General features: G+C 37.3%; 1 protein-coding gene across 4 annotated transcripts in view; it reads right to left on the bottom strand.

Annotated features, from left to right (window-relative positions):
• The window catches only part of LOC100644847, a 113,408-nt gene continuing 91,565 nt past the window's right edge, over positions 1-21,843 (bottom strand). For 3 of the 4 annotated variants that reach the window (XM_003396036.4, XM_012309535.3, XM_020863369.2), the window contains exons 2-5: positions 20,542-20,783; positions 3,704-3,819; positions 2,575-2,905; positions 1-1,919 (exon numbers count right to left, since the gene is read on the bottom strand). In XM_003396036.4, the coding sequence (XP_003396084.1) occupies positions 1,713-1,919; positions 2,575-2,905; positions 3,704-3,819; positions 20,542-20,574 (687 nt within the window). In that variant the 5' untranslated portion in view covers positions 20,575-20,783 and the 3' untranslated portion in view covers positions 1-1,712. Of the gene's footprint in view, positions 1,920-2,574; positions 2,906-3,703; positions 3,820-20,541; positions 20,784-21,843 lie in introns of those variants that run through there. The other variant, XR_002307750.2, reaches the window with a different exon arrangement.

Raw genomic sequence — 21,843 nt, 5'->3', positions numbered from 1 at the left:
TAACAATTGTATTAATATCATTTATGTACAATGTATACATGGCATACAGAAAACAAATCTGTAAGCCTAATGCTTGATTATAATACATGAGTGTTATCAAGTTGAAACCACTTGTTAGAATATTAATACGACAATTACAATGATAAAAAAAGAGAATATGCTTATTGGAAAGGTTCCTCGCTAATTAAACGTACGACGTAATTTACTATAGTACATTCATAAATATGTTAAACTAAAAAAACTGGTATTATAATACGTTCATGATTTAATCTAATTAATACGATTTTAACTATTTAAGTACAACATTCTCGAACGTTTTTAGTTCTAAATGTAAAAATTATTTGTCTTATAATTTACACATTACGCTAATATAACGCATAAAACCGTATTTATGTTAATGTTTATGTACTTTTCTATATGTACAAAACGACAGATAAATCAGTAAAGTTTTATTAAAATAATGGCAGCTTTCTATTTGTAACGTATGCGTTAAATTAATGTAGACTTTTGTCTATATATACGTTTAAAAATTATCTTCTCGTATAAAAGTACTTATATATCATCATACGTAAAATAAATTCTACATATCCTTTAAATTTACATTTATATTTTAGATTATACAATAAATTTCTATTCTTTTCTTCTTATCATATATTCAGATTTATTAATAATCGTCATGGTTACTAGCTAATGCAACGTTTCGCTCGTCGCACCCTCTAATTCTTCTAGTCAGTGCTTTAAAAGATAAAACAGACTTAATCGCTTAATTAAATAGGGCTTTATTACGTTAAATAAATTTAAGCAGTTTTTTGTTTGGTTCTCGTTATCCATATATAACGAATCATACGCAGATCTATGAAACATAACACGTTATACCTTACAATTAGAAATAAAATCTATAAATATAAAAACTACCTCTCCTCTCTAACTTAAAAATAAATGTAGCTTTAGAATGTACATGCATTATAGGAGTACACTATAATAACTGGCCGCGGGTGAAAATGAAAATATTTCCTAAATGTTAAATACAAATTTAATCGAGACATTCGTCTGCTACTAATACAAGACAATGTATCAAGCACGCTTCCTCTCTGGCATACGATTACATTTCTGAAATTACAATAACAATTTAGAAAACGCAGATATTCAAACACCTTTCACGTTCAACTCTTTGAATCGTAATATCAGTCTATCCACTATTTATTCATTCAAAGGAGATTCTACTGACTTTGTTGTACTACTACACTTTATATTTCACCATTATCTAAAAATATCAATCTTACTAAAAATAAGCGGAATACAGTTTGGCGGAACCTCCTCTCTAGAACCTTATTAATACCTTATCATACTCTTGAATTACATAGTTTGTTATCTACTTATATGTATATAATAAATACGATAATAGAATCGTTCTAAAATAATAACTATTGTCGATGATCTATTGCTAGAAACGATACAAGCTTCCATCAAGGCACTTTTAACGTAAAAAAAAGTACTTTTAACGATAATATTCAACCCTCGTTAAAGGAGAGAACCCTTCCATTGGTAACATTTTAATCCTGTACAATCCGAAAAACGAATACTCTCCATGTCACATTAGATTTTGCATCGGTTTGGAACGCGTTTCGATCGGATCGCAATCTTCTTTTCATCGGTGGTATCGCGTGCACGGAGGTAGAGGGATCTGTTCTGATCCCACGGTAATACAGATCTCAGGTCTCCGAATCCAAATCTTGGTCCCTTAGCTTGCTCTTCTTATACTTCTTCTTTTTCTTCGGTTTCGGCATGACCTCGCAGCTGCACCCACTTCGCACCTTAATGTAGTCCAACGTCCACATCGATCCACCCACCGTGTTCCCGGGAAACGTAGGGATCATGCGTTCTCTGTGCCGATGCCTCCCGCGTTCCTCCTTTCCGCCCTGTGAGCAGAACACATTCTTCAAGTGAATAATATATTCTTTTACATTAAAGTCGTATTGACTTGCCGAAACCTCGGTTTCTTTTCAAATCACTAAATTTTCTAGGAACAAGAATAGCTAGTTTTACACTTTCGCTATGATACTCTAAGAACTGATGATATTTTTGGCATACAATTTGAAGTAGTTTTTGTTCATACTAATATCTACATACATGTATTATAATAATTGTCTGTATAATATAGAGTTAGTGTTTTTGAGATGATTAGATCGATGATTGTAGAAAACTGATTTCCATTCATCCTACTTTCTTCCATCGAGGAAAAACGCGGACAATACTGTCATTGAAAATAAGGACAATTTTTTAATCGGTTTTAAAGTCTAAATTTGTTCTCCGATCTACCGTTAATCGAACCTTTTAATTGCAATAATATTAACACCAAATCAGTTTCACCACCATTGTAAAGATAGTAAATAAATTAAAAAAATATATGTATAATAATAGACGAATTAGATTCTTTTAATCTCTGGCTCTATTTAGTAAAAATCGCTCGAAATACGTATCACGGGTAACGAACACATCGCACGACATCGACAGAAAAGACGCACTCGCGAAAGCCTAATGGAAACTAGATCAGGATCACTTTACATTACGTACCGTCGATCCAGAATTTTCAATGATAGCGTAAGTGTATGAGAACTTCTGCACACATCTGGACTGGTTGGTGAACTTCCGGTCGATGAACCTGCACGGCTTGTCGAGGACGTCTGGCCTGCAGGAGTACTCGAAGAACCTCTGGGCGTTCTGGCCATCCCGATACAGCTGGACGTACATGTTTTCCCGATTTCGACCGCCGACCGGTTCCACCATTTCCTCTACCGTAGGGCAGCAATCAACTGGAAGGCCGTCCTCGCCTCCTTCGTGTCGTAGAATCATGTTCATCTCTCGATAAGTCATCCGCTTGGTCGTGTCCTCCAAGGTCTGCGTCCTGCAACATTCAGAAGACATTTAGACAAGATTCAAACAGCCATCGAAATTTCACTGAGCTATGATAGGAACTAGAAAAAGTTGAAGGTCGGTCGAGGAATTTAAAACCGGCGAGAATGCAAGCCATTCAAAGCAAAACCAATTGAAGAACTTGAAACCATCGAGGCTTCGCTACGAGCTATGCTATGATACGAAGAAGAGAAGCTAAAAGGCCGATCAAGGAATTTAAAACTGGGGAGAATGCGTAACATTTCAAAGCAAAGCCAATCGAAGAACTTGAAACCCGACAGAGAACGCATAACATTTCACGCGTGCTTCTAAAAGCAAATGACTCGTGTCTAAACCACACGCGACAGAATGTAGCATAAGACAAGTGAAAAAGCCGTTCGAGAACCGATAATTCGCCCCTAATTCCGTATTCACCTGTCGAACCTCCTGTACGAGTCATTAATAATAATTAAGACAGTTCGTGACAGACAGGATAAATAATGGCGTAGCGTCGAGGAGCGTAGGAGATATACGGGCGCCACGGTTGCTGATTGAAAATTGAAATTCAGCCGTGCAAAATAGTGTCACTGGCGTGTCGATATAATTTGCGAGCGCGATGCCAAGCTTGAATGATGCCAAGGTATTTCGTCGTTCGTTCTGTCAACCGTATTCTCGATCGTATCGTCGATCGTTTTACGATACACATAGTATGTCTTACAATAAAATTAGTATATCTCTGTTAGAAGAACACGCGTTTATTGATATTATAATAACAAAAGGGAGAGAAGTAGCGAGGAAAGTGAAAACTTACCAGCGAGAGATATGTCCCCTGAATGGATGTTGCCTGGCCTTACGAGACGAGAAGGATAAAGTCAAGTTGTTGGCGGCAGCAAGCCGCGGGCACAGGACTGCGGTCAGCCAAACCACCTGCAAGAGAAAAGAAAAAGTTGCATTGAATCTCTAATTTATCGTTGGTTCGGTGTGAACGTTCAGTGAAAGTGCTCGAAGTTTATGTATAAATTAGTTTCAATGGAATTTGTTGAAAATTCAATTTTTAAGAATCTCGAAATAAATACACGAGAAGATAAGGATAAGCCAATTAAATTCTTTTATACATTCCGATTCTTTAAACTTTCTCTAAATATTTACATAAAAAATTAATACTTTTAAATATAACGCGATAGCTTGCTATGTTCGCTAACTTCGACGTTACGATTTCATCGAACTACTCATCGAGCAACGAGTGTACATAAATCATTGAACAACCAGAAGAAGGAAGCAACGGGTAATCTTTCTCTCGAAACATCGATAAAATTGAATTAAATGGCTTATGATGGTGAACGAATCGCGCGATCCGGCTTCTAATTCTTAGCGACAAGATATATTCCGCAATTAAGCCGAAAGTCTTGACAAAAGAGGGGAGAAAGAGAAGATGAGCGATCGTACGGAGCAAAGCTGAACGCCCGAGAGGCCTGTTTTGCATAAAAATTATAAGCCAAATTAATGTTTTCACCTCTATAAACGCGTACCAGCGCTCATGTGCGCTGCGTGACTAACACAGTGGTTTATTGCACGTTAATACCGATCCTGTATCACCGGTACTTTCTCACGAGATGCTATGGACTCGCCCTTACGAACACCCGAAGAATACGCTCATCGTGTCCTACGAAATTTTGCATAATTCGCTTAAGTCATTGTCTGATTAAATCGTGATTAATTTCGCGAATTAGAAATGAAATGGAGTTTTGTAAAATTTGATTAGTTTTATTGATTGAGGGGTTCTTCAACTTCTTCAACAATCTTCAAACTGAGAAGATCGTAGGTGAATTGAAACTTTGATAAAAGGATCCGTATGTCCTCAGATATTAAAATATTCCATGTCACTACTAATATGAAAAATCATTTTTCTTTAAATAAGTAGGTAAAGATCCAACACGTTTTTCCTGCATCTATATCGTGTTAAAAAAAAAGCTATTAATATTATCTATCTTTTTTTATACAGATCTTCCGTTAAAAATTGTAGCCTTATTAATGAAAAATTCTAGTAACTATACAAAAATCTATTTTATTTCAGCATTGGTAACTTCCGTATTGAATTAGAAATTCAATTCGTATATTTAACATTTATAATTATTTAAAACGATGTATCAGAAATATTCCCATATTACAAGCTACTCCTATCCAATTCCATTAACTACTGGAAATCCTATTTTACAGATATTTCACCATTACAACGACTAATTATCCCATAATCCTCAATCATCGTCACATCAGAATTCTAAATTAGCGCATTAACGATCCATCGAGCGCGCGCAAATTCCCATTATCGTGCTTATCTTACGACGCTATCAATCTTCTGTAACATGCACGAGTCTCACCAATCGTCCGTAACGAATCTCCACGCCCTCCTTTTCACGACGTTCAACGAATACAGCAGCACAAATTAGAATTTCAACAGTGTCGCGCCTACGATGTTGTCTGTCTATCCCGCACAGTGGCAGGCAACGATGTCTAGAATAGCGAAGAGGGCTCGGTTTCCAGAGATTTATAGAAATGGGACAATAAAAGATAGCGTTCGACGCCCGTGTCGTTTAATTAAGCCATCGTCCCTCAGGGTTGAGGCGGTTAACTAACTGGCGCCTCCCGTACGAGGAACTCGACGTCGCGATGTGGCCAACGCTGTTTCTGATCGGCCGGATATTCACACACAAACGGACCACACACCGAGTTCTCGGATCCTTATCGGTTTGTTGCCTCATCGCCGACCGGCCTCCTCTCACTGGCACTGCGATTTTAATCGATCCTCCTTATACGAACCGCGTCATACACGCGGCATTACGCCGACTACGACGACGACTTAATGTTTATCGTTAATTGCTGACTCCACTGAAATACTGGAATAATCATCGCCAAGTGAACGGTACTCGAAGAAATACGCTTCGTGCTGATTGCGAATGTGGGAGTTGGAATTTGAGATACAGCACGAGTCGGTGGAAGTTACGAGGAAACAGAGGCTCGATTTATCGATTTTGCCAAATTTGGGCAAACGCTATTCACGTGGAATTCCTAAAGACTTCGAGTAATTTTTTTTTAATTTCACGTCGTTAAGGTTTTCGTACGAATACTTCAACCGCCTTGGAGATTTTATTAGGAAGATCAGAAAATGATAATTACTTTTTATTTTTCAGTTGTGCTTGCTGAAGGTGAATTTATTGCCGAATGTTCTTGTTATCACTGTCGTCTGTTTTTGCTTAAAAATTTAACTCGTACAAAGTACGACCTACCCAACTCGTGTGGCAACTAAGGGCTAAAACCATCCTTCCCCCACTAAATACTCTAAGTATATATATGTCTGTGAAAATTCTTCTTTTAGTATCCGACGACAGTGGCAATTAACACATTAGGTATTTGTTAATCCGATCTTCCAAACTCTGTTACAATCGTTCACTCTGTTTTCATTCGCAACAAATTACAGCTCAAAGTTATTAATCTTGTTCGTCAGTTATAAAATAGTTATCGTTAATAATTTGTTGAGTTTGTTTACTCGAACTTGATAATTCCATTTATTATAAAGCAATCTTTATTCAATAATTATTTTAGTCAATAATCGAGGCATGTATTTTTATTATGACGTAAATTTTAACTTCGATGTTCAAACATTTCCATAATCATAAATTGTATCGTTATTCCAAGGTTCCTCTATCTTCGATGCAATAACTCAATCGAAGCTTCCATCGCGTAAATCTTTCTTTAACGAGTGAAACCGAATAAAAAACGTATTTCGGACAACGTCCACATGAGTGTACCTATGATGACACGTTAAAAAATCTATACAAACAGTGACGAAACTCCTTTCAGACTGAAAAGCACTACTCATTCCGGCTCATAAAGTATATTGTACCGTAACATCGTGTTCGTCGCGGATACTGTAACTCCGTTAAATCGTATACATCCCCTCACGAGCGGTACTGCGAGTCGACGACGCATTTAAAGATCCCACCAGTGTGTTAGGAGGCAAACCACGGCCCGAAACACGCTAATTAGCGTCTCGAATTCGTTGCGGAGTCGTCTTCCGCCTGATAATGAAATGCCCAGTCAGCCGGTATGCCAAGCGTATTTTCGAAAGTCGAAATTAGCCGGTCGCTCGTTGGCAGCTCGCGTACGCACGATCGTCGTGGGATATTTCCACGAGACACGTCTCCACGACGTGCTTTAGCAACGTGCACTGGCACGTTTTGAAAGACGGCTAATTTTCACCCTAATCACATCATCGAAGTGAAATTGCAAAGTGCAGTTTTCAATCGACGAGGAAATTTTTCGTGAACCATTTATTCGATGAACTAATACTACGATGACAAAGCGTACGTTCCTATCTTTCGTATTTACGTCCATATCCATCTTTTTTCTGTTCTAGACTTCCAGAATATTTTTAAAACCTTGCAATTATATAGTTGTTAAGTTAAATGTTCAAAAGTCTCGTAAGGATCTTTTTTAATTCTCGAGTGAGATTTCCATCAAACGAACGATCTGGATTGCCTGTAAATGGTTAAAAAATAAAAATAGTTAAATGTCATGAAAATCTGTTCTGTTCACGCGTAGTTCGCAGATCTCATTCTTTGCGAATATATTTCGATCTTATCAATAGAATAAAAATCACTTCATGAACTACCAGCTGATCAAACCTATTACAACGCTACTTACTACGTACTTGCAATACACAAGTCTATCATCTACTGAATACTAAATTTTATAACATCCTCCATGCTCCGCCACTTTCCTTTTAATTCTAACTGTAATTTTCCAATCATAAATTAGCATAATCTCGCTTATGCATCAAAATGACAAAATAAATGAAAAAGAACGTGATAATTTTGCTGTGACATCGTCTATAGCTTGTAAAGATACACGTTCTGTGTCATCGATTATCGTTCTTAATTCGCAAGAACACTAAGATCGGAAAAATGTTAGAGGATAAATATTTAAGACCATCCATGTGAGACGCAAAGTATAAAAAGGCTATGAAGTATGGCATTTGAATTGCAAACTCGTTTCCTGATTATGTACCTGTAGAGGGATGAGGTTTCTTGTATGAGAAAAAATACGAGCCGATCTGCTATAAGTCAGGGAATGAGAGGTTCAATGCAACCAGTGGTTTTTACATGTGAGATACGAAATATTCGGCGGGAGGATTTATTGGACACGTACTTTCAGATTAACCTCGTAATATCAGGGTCCGGGGGAAGATATTGGGACTTGGATGAACTGCCACTATAAACTTGCGATATCTCCTCGTTACCCTCTGTTGTGGTTGAACGATGTTATGGTAGGTTTGTTAGTAAAAGCTTCTACTTCTGCAATCTCGTATTTTAATAAATCGCTAAATTGTTAATGTAGTAGCAAAACCACGCTACGAACGATTATATTGTACCGTCGATGTTAAATACAAGAAACACACGCTTCTGTCACTCTTTAACGTGCGAGAAAAATAAATTTAATATTAAAAATAAAAGAAATATAGTTTTTGAATGGTGTTGTAAAGAAGACGTAAAAATCACTAAAATTGGAAACTTAAATTTATCTAGTTAATCAATGGCTTATTAAATACTGCATATACAATATTGTACATTGCGTATACATGCATACATAATATTGCACGTACGTGAAACAGCTAATTTATCGTAAGAACGCGAAATTTATTTCTTAATATATTTGAGTAAAATTTTATATAAACTAAAGCCTCTCACTTAAAAATTGTCTATACAATAAATTTAAATACATATTTTAATCCGATTAAAGAATCTTGTAAGGAACCTATCGTTTTCCTAATCTCCATACAATAATACTATTACCGTCAGAAACGACCATCAATTATTTAAACAAAATTTAAAATTTCAGGTAGCCTTGACTAAATGGAAACCAGCATTCTGTACAAGCGAGACTACTATCGATATACACATACATCTCGATATATGAACCGCGTCGTGCAGGGTAGACCGATAACATTCAAAGAGGCAACGCTGGTATCGAAAAGACGGGACCTATCGACGTGTTTCTTTATGTCTGTTCACGCTTGTGCACCCGCGTGGTATCTGGTTCTTTGTACTTTGGGTTACCAGTCGAAAATCAGGATTGTATGTGTACGGACACCGGATTATCTCTTACAACCAGAGTTTATGCGTTCGTGTTGTCTGTTTAGGGTTTACCGTACGAAGAGGGTGTGTCGACGCAACGATTTCACGCGAAAACTTATGCTACCTGAAGAACTCGTCCGTGGTGCTCCAAATGACGATGCAATACAACCATAAGTCGTGCCTAATGGTCTATTAAGAATACGTTGAACGAGTACGCACCGAGTTAATTTAATTCGATATACTGGATCAACATGGTTAGACGGAAAAAGCTAATTAAGAGTTAATCCTAGAGTTGCTTGATTTTATTGCGATTTTAAAATAATGAGCATACAAGCATTTTGTAGGTGAAGAGTAGATGGAATAACGGGGAAATTTTTTACCGAGTCACTTCGTTTTGCGTGAAAATGCATCGTTTCTTTAATTAACGCTTTTATTGAAAGAGAAACAAGTATTATAAGTAGTCATTAAAATGATTAAAGATAATAATATTGAATAGGGCGTTCTTAAGTAAAATAAGATTTGCTTTCTATGAAATATCAAAGAGTATATGTAATGTACTTTCAATAAGAAATACTTCTTCAATAAAATCTGAAAGACATTCAACTGGCATACAACAAAGAGGCAATAGAATTTCATCTGAAATAAAAAATAATCTATTTCTTACTCTCTGACGTAAGTCATACACCGTGCACAGCACGACACTGCATCTAATTAAACTGTCTCTTAAATCCTGCATAGACTGTCGAAGCAACAAATCTCCCGGGATAGAAAACAAGATCAATCGACACGGTTTTCACAATCTGGAAATCGTTCCACGGTTTCCTAGCTGTCCGTTTCAACCAATGAAATCGCATCGCGACCAGCTCGCCTATCAACCATCGAAATGGCTACCGCCTACAATTTTTACTCCTTGAGATCCTTGGCATCGTTTCGCGTGCAACGCGCGACAGGGCGACGAATTTCCAGGTCAGAGAATGGAATTCCGTATGATGGATCGCCACAACCGATATCGGCCACGATTATCATACAATATGATACGCTCGTCGATCGATCGGATAGCGTAACGCATTTCTACGGCGATATTTCCGATTTTACTGCGCCCGTCCTGAACCGGAGGCGGTAGTTACGAGCGTTGGACATTCTCTGCCACCATTGGTCCGTGATTCTTTTTAACTCACCAGCCGGCCGAGCTGCGATTGGATAGACGTACGGCAATAATTTATAGGTCTCCACGAGCCTCAACGTTTCACCGTAGAGCTGAGAACTGTTCCGTTATATGGCAAATAACCGGAGATAGACGCGCGTATACACCCGTGGCTCTCGATATACGCCGCCTGCCTATCGTAATAAGCTTGTCGTATCGTAATAAGGTGGCGGTGATTTGAATATATCGCGTCTACGACATCGTTGGCTGCGACGAAAGGTCTTTCGAAATGTGCATAAAAATTTTACGCAATCCCCGTCGTCCCTGTTTCGCTTTTTGCGGCGGATCGACGCGTGGAACGTGAGAAAATCATAGACACGCCTAATTGCTATGTTGCCACCAGGATACGACGACGGCGATGCAATCCATTGTTAAACCAATTTTTGTCGCTTTTATCTTCATGGCTTATGACAAGCTATTTCCTTTGCCTCTCATCCAATATCGAATGCTTTACACGTCTGTATTACTAGTTGTTAAAGATTTGTAGTATTAAGTATCTACTTTTTGCTCGTTGCTGATAATAGGAAAATATCAAGATCAGACGAAAAGTTTAAATTTTAGAACGTGATCTGAGAATCCCTTAGCTCCCTTTTCGATAAGCAAATAAACGAAATCTAAAATATTGGCCGTGCTCCGTGAACAACATAATTAATAAGTTTAAAGCAATTAATTGAATTAACATGATCAAATGTCAAGCTGTAGATACTATTTGATACAACTTGAATGATTTTCTAAGTACAATATCTCTAACTTCGTGAATTACCGATATAGACTGAAACAAAATACACGGTTGATCGTAAAAGGTCGAGTATTAATAAAATTGTAGTTGAGCCGCTGAACTAATAGTACATAATAACTTATTACCATAAATCACTTGTCCAACCATGTACTGTAGTAGTAAACTTCGATTATGCTAATCGTACACTCTAATCCTTCCCAAGCATTAAGTTTATTCCCTAGAAGCCACATAACCATAAGCCATAGACGTAACTAGTGTTAAGATCCGGCAACCGAAAATGTCAGTGGCAGAACTTATTAACCTTTGACAACCTGCGATCACACGATGAGCCGCAGAAAAGGCTCGATCCACGGACCTGTATCGCGTTCCGCAATCGCAACAGCTCACAGACAGTGGAAAGAAGTCGTCGATTATGCATGTAATCCGTTGTATGGAACTTTCTCCAGTCGAGTATGCATATATTAACGAAAGATCGGTGGCTCGTTACGCGAGAAATAAAAACCAAGGTGCAAATTAACGGTAGTAAACAGATACGTACACACGGCAGGACCAATTAGCGTAATAAGAGTTGTAAAGCGTGTAGAACGCGGAACGCATCATAAATTCGCGAGCAGATCGGGATAGAATTTCGAGTCGTCGATAAATTTGTCAAGCAGGCCGTTAATTGGTAACCGACTTACATACATACACCTAAATACGTGTTTGCTTAAACTAATCGAATAAAATAATGGAGGAAAGCAAGGTTTCTTCGAGTATGGTACACTGCCTTCTTTTTTCCTTTTTTTTTTTTTAGACTTTAAACTTTTACAATGATTAAATGATCGAAGTTGTATGAAATTCTCGACGTCTATGATGTGGTCGACGTGGTGATGGTTGATTGTTGAGGATTCGTGCAAATGCAGTTACAATGAGCGTTGAATTAAATGGAATGGCTTTGAAGTGAAGCATCCTCCCATCTTGACGCGTTTTGTCGTGTGCAAACGTTAATAGCGGTTTACTGGATAAACTCGTGATAGAATTCGAAACTCGTGTTTATTGAACGTCAATGCAACGACTCGTATTATTAGCATACTCTTTGTGCATCTGCCACGAGCGAACGCACTTGTGACTTATAGCAGTTTACCGAGAGTTTCAACAACAGCCTTTTGCCATTTTCTGGGCTACTTTATAGTATTTCCATTGTTTAATATCTCTCGTGCAAATTTGAATTAGATTTAGATTAATTGTATTTCTTCTTTTTTTCTTTCGTACGAAGAAAGATATAAACCTTAGCTGGTAATTCAACGTCAGAAGTAAATATAGATATAAGGATTACTGTTTCAGAAATAATAATTGAATTAAATGCGTGTAGATGCGTAGATTTGCATTAATAATAAATATTATATATTAAAGAAAAGGAAAATATACTGGTAACAAAAATTAGAAAAGTCAATAAAAGATAAAGTAAAAGTACAAATAGAAAAATCAAACAAAAGAAATACCTAAGAAATGAGTTCATGAAACAATTTTAATCAGAAATATTACATTCTTTATTCTGAACAGGCAATGCTACTTTTCGAAGCACGTAACATAGTCTACTGTAATTTCACTTAAACAGCAGTCGAGATGAAAATTAGATAGCCTTACAGATCGGTCTATGATTTTCTTCCATGGGGAAGCAAACAAGACTTGGAGCGCATGACAAACGGTAACTATCGAGAGGCTTGTTAGAGATAGAGCAACGAGCAACGGAAAGGTCCACGATGTTGAACGCTACCGGATGGCTTGCGCGTTGCACGAGGCCCCTGCGGCCTGTTTAGACAGCGTACGACGCTTCGTCGTCTCTTATGATTGACATGTATAAATATTTGGTTAGTCGCTTCACCGTTTCGTACGTGTATCGTACACGCGTAAATCCTGCACCACGTATCCTGCATACGTTTACAATAGTAAAGGTCGTTCATAAACGTGCGAGTAGGACCACATGAGACCGCAGGACGCTTGTACTTCCCGACGCGACAAATTAACGATTCTTGCGCCACGCGTAAACCCACGCAGATGCCTGGGAATCGCTTCTTTTTCGTGGTTTGTTGAATTTAGAAGTGTAAAGATCGAAAACGAATCGAATTCCGTGGTTTAAGTGTACTGTAACTTATCAACGATGAAATTTACTTTTGTATGCGTGAAAGAAGGAATTTAAATATCGTAGAAAATATCAGCATTAAGATTGGAAATAACGAGAGGAAATATTTTGAATGAGAATTATTTAATTAGAAGAACTATTTATAGTTGAAGCAGAAATTAATATAGAATGATTGGATACTCCTACAAAGAATATGATATAATACGATACATGATAAAGAGGAAATCTGATAAGTACATGGATGAAATAAAAGATTTATTAAAAGATACAGAAAAAAGGGGGACACATATTTGAAGCTCGAGGATGCCTAACTTTGGACCTTTCGTTTTGCGGTACGTACGGAAACCGGTGATTACGTAAAAAAGAATTTCTACTACATATCGTAAAAATGGTCTTCGTCTCGTTCATAATTCTTATTTATGAATCTGGTTGGTTAAAAATATTTTAAGCGGACTGAAATGCTGAAATTTAGTAAAATTTTAACTTATATAATATAAAATGAAGATCAAGTAGAAATTAATCGGACTACAATCACGAGACGATATCCTTAAAAAAGCATATTCCTTTCAAGCTTTGAAACATATTGTACGAGTAAATGCACTTTTTCAATCGTGAAACGTCATCCATTTGTGAATTGATTTCTATCGAAAGAGGGTTTCTACCAAAAGCCCTTCTGCAGGATAACGCGCCAGAGGCGAAAATCCACCCACGACACGCTAAATCACCGGAAGATAAAGAACCGGAACAAAGCAAACACAGGGTCCACTCGTGTGGACCAACCCTCTTTTATATTTCCAACGACGATTCGTAATATATTATTTTTAAATTCTTTTAAATTACAGGCTCGATAGCCACGATGCGTTTCGATGATAATAGCAGAAGGCGTTCTACGCTAATTGTACGTGTCTGGATGATGTTCTTGTACAAATTAAAAAAGAGGAAAAGGTGTAAGTATCAGAGAATTCTGTTTAATTATATATGATAGAATTATATAAAAAAGAAATTTGGTTGGCATAAAAATATCTTATTAAATTCTTCGTTTCTCAATTCTCAAATTTTTTGTTTATACTTTGAATTATTCTAAAGGTTCAAGTAGACACAAAATAATACGATTAATTTTCATATCCACCAAACTGTTCTTATTGCATGAACATTAATCTACGTTGATTGTCAAAATTGTTACTCTTTCATAAACAGAATTTCTCACCATAATAGTAACCAACTATAATAATATGGAAATTAATAATTATTATAAATAAATCAATTCGTGCTAATATAATGTTACGATCTAGTGATACGTAGCTAAAATATAATTTAAAAAAGACGAAAATGTAATTCAATGTTACACAGGTTTGCCACCGTGAAAATTTCGCACCTACTTTCATAGTTCCACGAATTAACAATGAAAGAACGAACTGATCGATGAGTTGAACGATACGATGGAGATCACGAACAGTAAGAAGCACGCGTGGGTGGATGATTCAGCCGGAGGAGGCCGGCTGCTTTGAAATCGATACACAACGTCATCGTATGATTCCCAATAGAATCGAGTGGTATTTCAATCGTGCTCGCTTCGAAACCCTGAAAGACGATCTCTCGCCTTTTTTCCTCGATCACAGGTGTATTCGATCGATCGTCAGGTATTCTTCGCAGGAGGCTTGATGAAAGAGCACACTTATTCCACTTAACCGACGCGATATTCAAAGTATCATTATCGAGAGACACGCGATCATTTAATCATGGATTTATTCACTACCGATCAATTAATTAGCCAATCACTGTCATTAGAGGGGCAAATTATACGCCGGCGAAACTGAGAAATTACACGATGTATTTAATCGTGACTTAATTTCCTAACGCCAAAGTTGACGCCTGCTGTCATTTTTACGCCTTGTTTTGCTCCACAAAATCACCGCGTGATCGATGAATTTTATTTTTAACGCTCGCCTTATCTCTCGTTGGCGAAATTTTCAAACCAGTATCTGAGAAGAACTCGCGTTGCTTTTGGATAAGAGCTAATGGTTAATAAGTTCTCTGTAAAAAGAGCATACTGTGATTTCTTTCGAAATGTTATCCTTTCATCAACAAGAAACGAGCGTGAAAGTTTCATAAAAGTAACTGGATGCTATAGCGTAGCGTTGTTAGACTAGCAATGCCTCCCGTTCTCATGATTGATCGATTTTTCTTACTCGCTGTTACACCTCTGCTAGTCATATTATCCCATTGTCTTATAATATCGAATCACACAAGTAACACACGTCGTGTGATAATATTGGCGAACATGGGTCGCGTTCATGACAAACGCACAAAGTGTTACGTTTCGATATGATCATGTTTCTAAAATTATCGTATTAAAATACAAATAGAATATTTTCTCCAATGTATTTTTATTTATCATGACTTAGGAATAATTATCATTGTACGATTTTTCATAACAGGACACCTGCAAAGTCTTATAAAATTGTTAGTACACGCGTAATACGTCGATAAGCACATCGATCAGTCATTCATATAATGCCCAACGTATCCTTCTCAGGTCGATAAGCAATAAATATAGATTTGCCTATAAACAGCCTTACATCACGCTGCAAGATCTTCCACTCACAACCTGAATCTCCCAATCACCTAATCCCCTGAAGAAAAGCTAAGAAAACCAGAAAAATCTCGATTTGCTAGGTTGCTCAACAACGAGCCTGCGCTTAACAACTCTTATCACTGGAACGCCAGGTCCGTGTTTACTCGTCTCGCTTCGAGCGTTCGCAGGAGAGTTTTAACCGCTGTGGCAAGCAAAATAATCCTGAATCCTGATAATGATACACGAGGGACAAGCCGAATGATACACGACGAATGAAATATAGCGTTTTATGTAATTTATCGCGCGATTACGGGTGAATCGCCGATGTCTGTCTTTTTTTCCCTTTTTTTCTTTTCTCTTTCTTTTTTCTTAGCGAAACCGTGATAAACCTAGAAAATCATCGAAGAGAGACCGTGACCGAGGCTGGCAGTGCACATGGGGGATGAACAGGTAACGGTAGCGGTTACAAGCAGCGGACAGGCTGTCGTCCGACTCTCGCGTTAAGAGAATTATTTATTGGGGCCATTGGCGCCGACGAAACGATTAGCATACTAATGTCCTCGACGATTTTCCTTGCGTCGTTCGCAAGCCGATCCTACCTCTCGTCCGCGACAGTGCTAATCTGCCATTATTAAATTATTTGCGTTACAGGGGGCGCGCCGTGGCCGCGGCGCACCGGCGATTATCATTTATCAATATCATGGGACAACATCGCGATGGTGATATTAATCGGCTAGGGATATTCGTACGTCAGCACGTAATGTCGCCCAGATAAAACTGGTATGCGATATCGGCCGTTGCCTTTAATAGGGATAGCGATCGCGCGAGCCGCGAAATGATTGGGATCGAGGTGCGCTTCCGGTCAGAAATTGATCGAAGGAAACTCGATGACGCCTCGCGTAGCGGTATAGAATAGATTAATTCCAGGTGCGAAAGAGGAAGCTTTAAACCTAATTAGCTGGTAGAAATCGCGATTATACATATGGTAATGGGATTCGTCTGGTTCATATCGGGGTTATGATTACAGTGGTGTAGATCGAAGGAAGAGGAAACTTTCAGTTCGATCGTAAATAGTGGTTTATCGATTGTTAGTTTTAATGATAGGCTGTTGAATATTTTAATAGGGAATACGTATAAAGTTTGGCTGATGGACTATGAATTTTACGGTGTTTGGTAATATAAACTGAAATGATTATATCGAAGAAGTATGAAGATTTAATAACGTTTATATATATAGATATCTTTGTGGATTATTTATAGGAAAGGAGGCTGATAAGAAAATTACTTAAGATACCAATAGTATCGAATTAGCCAATGAAGAATTCAACTCAAACAACGAGATTCGTCAAAGAACAGAAGCACTTGAATTTACTACAAGATGAAAGGAATTTTCTCCATTAATAACGTGATAACGCTTCCAAGAACTGATATATAATCGTTTCTCTCGAGACAAAGAGTGGATAGCGGCACGAAATAGAAAAAAACTAATTAAATAAACCGCTTAAATCACCTCCCACGTGTATAATATATATACACAGCAACGCGAAAACTCACGAGTATCTTAGCATGGCTAACTTCCGCATACTTTACCACAATTACCTCCACGAAACAGGAGTAGGCAAATTCGCAGCGGCAAGTAATAAATCAAATCTCTTTAAAACCAGAGGATCGTGATTCCTCGCGAAATCTTCAGATGCAAAGTCTAACGAGCAGGAATTTATGTTGAAGCATGGTATATTTACAGTTGGCTGCAAGATTTTTGGGGGATTAAACGCCCCTTTACCATACGTGATAAATTATAAAAGATAAAAATATAAAATATACATATGTTTAGAAGGAATTCCAATAGTTTTCAAGCGTATTGTAATTATTTGCTATTCGTTACGTCGATGACAAGAATTCTCCGTGCACTCAAATCATAGTGGATGGTTCAATGATCGTAAGATAATTTGCCGTAGATCTCTTCAGTTTTTAGGATTTCTTATTAGAATCAATTTGATTTTATTCTTAAAATTTGTTAAATTAAATATTCAGTGAGATTAACAGAGAGTAACATGAGAATATCGATATTTTTCCAATAAATTCAATACTAAATATACTAAAATTATCAATGACTAAAGTACAAAGAAATCTTGCACCAAGGAAATCAGAATAAAAGATAAGGGGAGAGATAAAAAAAAGGAACGAATCTTCGTTTATACACGAACAACCATACAAATCTTCAAAAATGTACTGTCGTAAATCTACTTCAGTAATTCTAATACTATTCGATATCGAGTCATCTGGTTTTAGGGACTTTTGATTATAGAACGAACGCCAGACCGGCGCCGATTCCCGCCATTGTCGCATTGCTCGTAATGCGTTTTAATATTATGATCTACGCGTCGAGACTAGCGAATCGCCTTGGAAATCTCGCGGTGAAAGGCAGTATTATTAATTTGCACCGACGGTAATCGATCTTCGCCGCAAAAATCAATGCGTTCCCGATATTCTCGCAATGCCGCCGACCGAATAACCGTGTCATTAAAACAGCTCACGAACACCTCGAGCCCAGTGTAACGTGTCTCAAGCCGTAAGAAACAGTATATCTCCTGTAATCTCGTTAAAATCTCGGACCGTGGAATGCGAAAAGAATAGCGAATTATATCACGCAGGTGCCAGAGTATTGTAAATTTTTCCACGATGAGGGTGAATAACTGAGGTTATCGAACATGCTATTCATGTCATTAAACGTGGGTCGACAGACGATGATTGAAGTTATGGTTTAATTTAACACACACTGGAATTTATAATGGGACAACGACATTTTCTGGTTATTTATTACATGTAGTAGTATTTGATATTGTAACATTACGATTTTTAGAGCATGGCAATATACGTATGTACGGAAGGTGAATATCTATTTTCGTCGTAAAACATTAATTGTAATCGTTAAACCTAGTATTATTAAATGCACATCGAAGCCTGATAGTTCAGGTCGTAAAAGACCAACTCACGGCGGGCTGACATAAATTTCTACATCTTATTACTTCCAACATATTTTATTCAAAGGTATTATGTTTATTGAATCAAGACACTAAATGTTTATAATTATTCAAAGCCACGAAGAAACTGCTTTGCACACTGCCTATAAAAACCTGTAATAGAGGACAGAGTGCAACAAAGTTGACGTTGATTTATCAGGTACTAAACTTCGTATTGCTTTATTTATCCCCTGAGCCGGATTATTTCCTAACGCTCGTGAAAGAATAGTTAAAAAGAAAGACATGTCGCCGACGATGAACGAAAGAACGCGTGGGTTGGAAATTTTCGTCATTAGAAAAACCTAATCGTTGGTTGGCTTGACCACAGGGATTTATGTCCGAAAATACACCGACGGCGCCCAGCAGTGAGCTAAAAGGAATGATGAGTCAAAGAAAAAGGATGAGCCGACGTTAGAATTTGATTGTGAAATTTTGTAATCCTGCGAACAACGAATCTTGATATTCATTCGGATCGTGGAATATATTTCAACCGTGCAATTCTTGATCTTGTGGGCTGAATGTCGTCGAAAGTACGTGAGAATAGTACGGTAATTACACCCACTCTCCATGGGCGATGATTTAAATCCGGATAGTTATCACGGTTATCGTTTGTGTTGGCATTCGAGTTGTACGGCTCTAACATGCGCGCAACATTACTTATTGTAGCGGTAAGCCAGATTTATGCAAATGTTATTTTAACACCTGCTAGCCAAATAAACGTGGCACTGTTTTGCCAATAAAACTATGAAACATTCTTGTATCAACAACGTCTGGCAAAAGCGATTTAGGGGTGCTTTCGAGCTACATCTGTTATTTGATATAAAAAGAACAGCAAAAGTCTAATTCATATAGTAACTTTAACCATAGCTTATCCTGCTTCTTAATATACGTAGATGTTGAATCGTAGTTCGTAATCTTTCTTTACGTTTGTTACGGACGAAGTTTACTTAAATTTTATTACCATAAAAAGCTATAAAACAAAAAAAGAAAATAGACAATGAAATAACGAGTACTACTACGTTTTTAGCGGGGAATATTGGAATTTAAGTAACTGCTGCAAAATAAAAAAATCTTGGTAATTTTCATATTAAGAAACCTGTAAACTTTCCAATCCTATTTAATCTCGTATTAGATACATATATCGAATCGTTCGATATATTCTTTCCAATAATTTACCTTAAAATTGAGGTTGCTATACAGAATATATCACCAGACTTGATCTATTTTACATATCTCGCTTATTTTTTATGATAGCAAAAAAAATCAGAGGAAGAGAATATTTGGTTCGAAGGGGCAAATGTGGTGATAGGCAAAACATTTTCTCAGCGATACTTTTTTCGAAATTTCAAAGATATCGAAATATTTTTAGATGGAACTACACATTTTCATTGCAACAGTCTTATAGTTCATAAAAAAACAAATTCAACGATCTACAATATGTTGACCCTCGCGTAATCTTCGACGAGAAAATCGTGTTTGTATGAAGAGAAGGTAAAGGTAAGATTTGTATGTTTCAGTGGAAAGTATTTATCTCAAAAAGTGTTCAAAATTAATTTTAATACACTTTTGGAGACGGCAAATGAATAATTTCTCTACATTTTTAAGTACTATCATAAAAAATAAACGAGACATTTAAGATGGTCAAGTTAGGTGAAATACCCTATATATGTATTCTGCTATAAATAAAACAAACGCTATTTTCGTATACTTTTTTCAACTCACGCAATAAAACCGAATCGGTCGTGCAAAAATGGCAATACAGTCCTCAAATATTAAATATATCGATCATAACGAAGAATGAACCGAGAAGAAGTGATATCTATCGCGTTGAAAGGTTTGAAAACGGCAAACTCACCGCGACGAGGGTGATGAGAGCTTCAATTCGCATAGTAGCTGGCCAGGCCAGCAGGGAGGCCGTAGGTTGCAAGCTGTTGTGGGCCGATCACGTGTGTCGATCCCCGATTATTGGCCGACGATCTTTTGTATTCGATTTCACTCGGTTCGGAAAGTATCCGGCAGGTGATCCGATTCTCCCGGTTCTACGTCGATTTCTCGCGATCCGTGGTGCCGATCCGATGACATGGCTCCTGCGCCGATCTGTAAAAAAAGGAGAATTATAATTAATAAAAATTAAAACATAAATAAATGATATAAATATATAATTAAAATGTATTATACGTAATACACCTAATAGCAATATAATTAACGTATAAATTAATTAGCAATAATACGACTGAGAATTACGATTCCTCTCTCTCTCTCTTTCTCTCTCGTTTTCTTTAGCTCTTTTATTACCAGATATACATACATAGCCATATAAATGCGAAAAGAAGAAAACAAGAAAGCAGAAAATTGCAATAACCTATATTATGTAAAAAAGATAACAGAAAATAATAAATGACGTATGAAAAAAAAAGAAAACAAAGAAGAAAACGATAAACAAGATTAATGGTTAGAAACCCAACAACCGTACAACTCAGCCTGGTCGATCAAGATTTAATCTTGGTAATGAAAAATTGACTTAAGGTATTATATTTCTCTTCTTCGTTTCTATTTATAACGAGAGAACCCGTAATAGAGGAATTTCTAATAAAGTCTTATCGATACCTCCGTCGATGATTAATTTAACACCTCAGTAGCACATCATCAATTAACGTCTATCCACAGGAACTTTCGTTTGAAAACGTGTTAGTTTACGTATCACGGTAAAAACAGTTCGATTTTACGTCTATACGTTTCCAAAGGAAAATATACCTTGTACGATACATGTCACTTATGACATTATAAACCCGCACCGCAACTTAATTTTACTTCAGTTGAATACAATTGTAGCAGAGCGAGCAACCTGCCACGAAGTTGATATTTATTGCGCGAAATGGAGCACAACGAAAATAATGAACTTTATTTCGATTATTTGAGAATATATTTCACTGGATGACTGAAGACGGTGTATCACAAATAGCAGAGTACGGTGTTAATATCTGGGAGAAGACACGATCGCGCGACGCGGAACGTTGCGCTAGACTGGATCGATCTTTAAGATTTGTCGATAAAAGTAACGAGGCCAAGTTAAACGCCGGCGTTTCGGTTAAAAGAAGACAACCACGTTTCGCGTCACACGGACGAGCACGATAACGTTGTTAACCGATATCTTATC

Source organism: Bombus terrestris, chromosome 6, assembly GCF_910591885.1.
Source record: "Bombus terrestris chromosome 6, iyBomTerr1.2, whole genome shotgun sequence".
Classification (NCBI taxonomy): Eukaryota; Metazoa; Arthropoda; class Insecta; order Hymenoptera; family Apidae; genus Bombus; species Bombus terrestris.
This window is presented reverse-complemented; position numbering and strand designations above follow the sequence as displayed.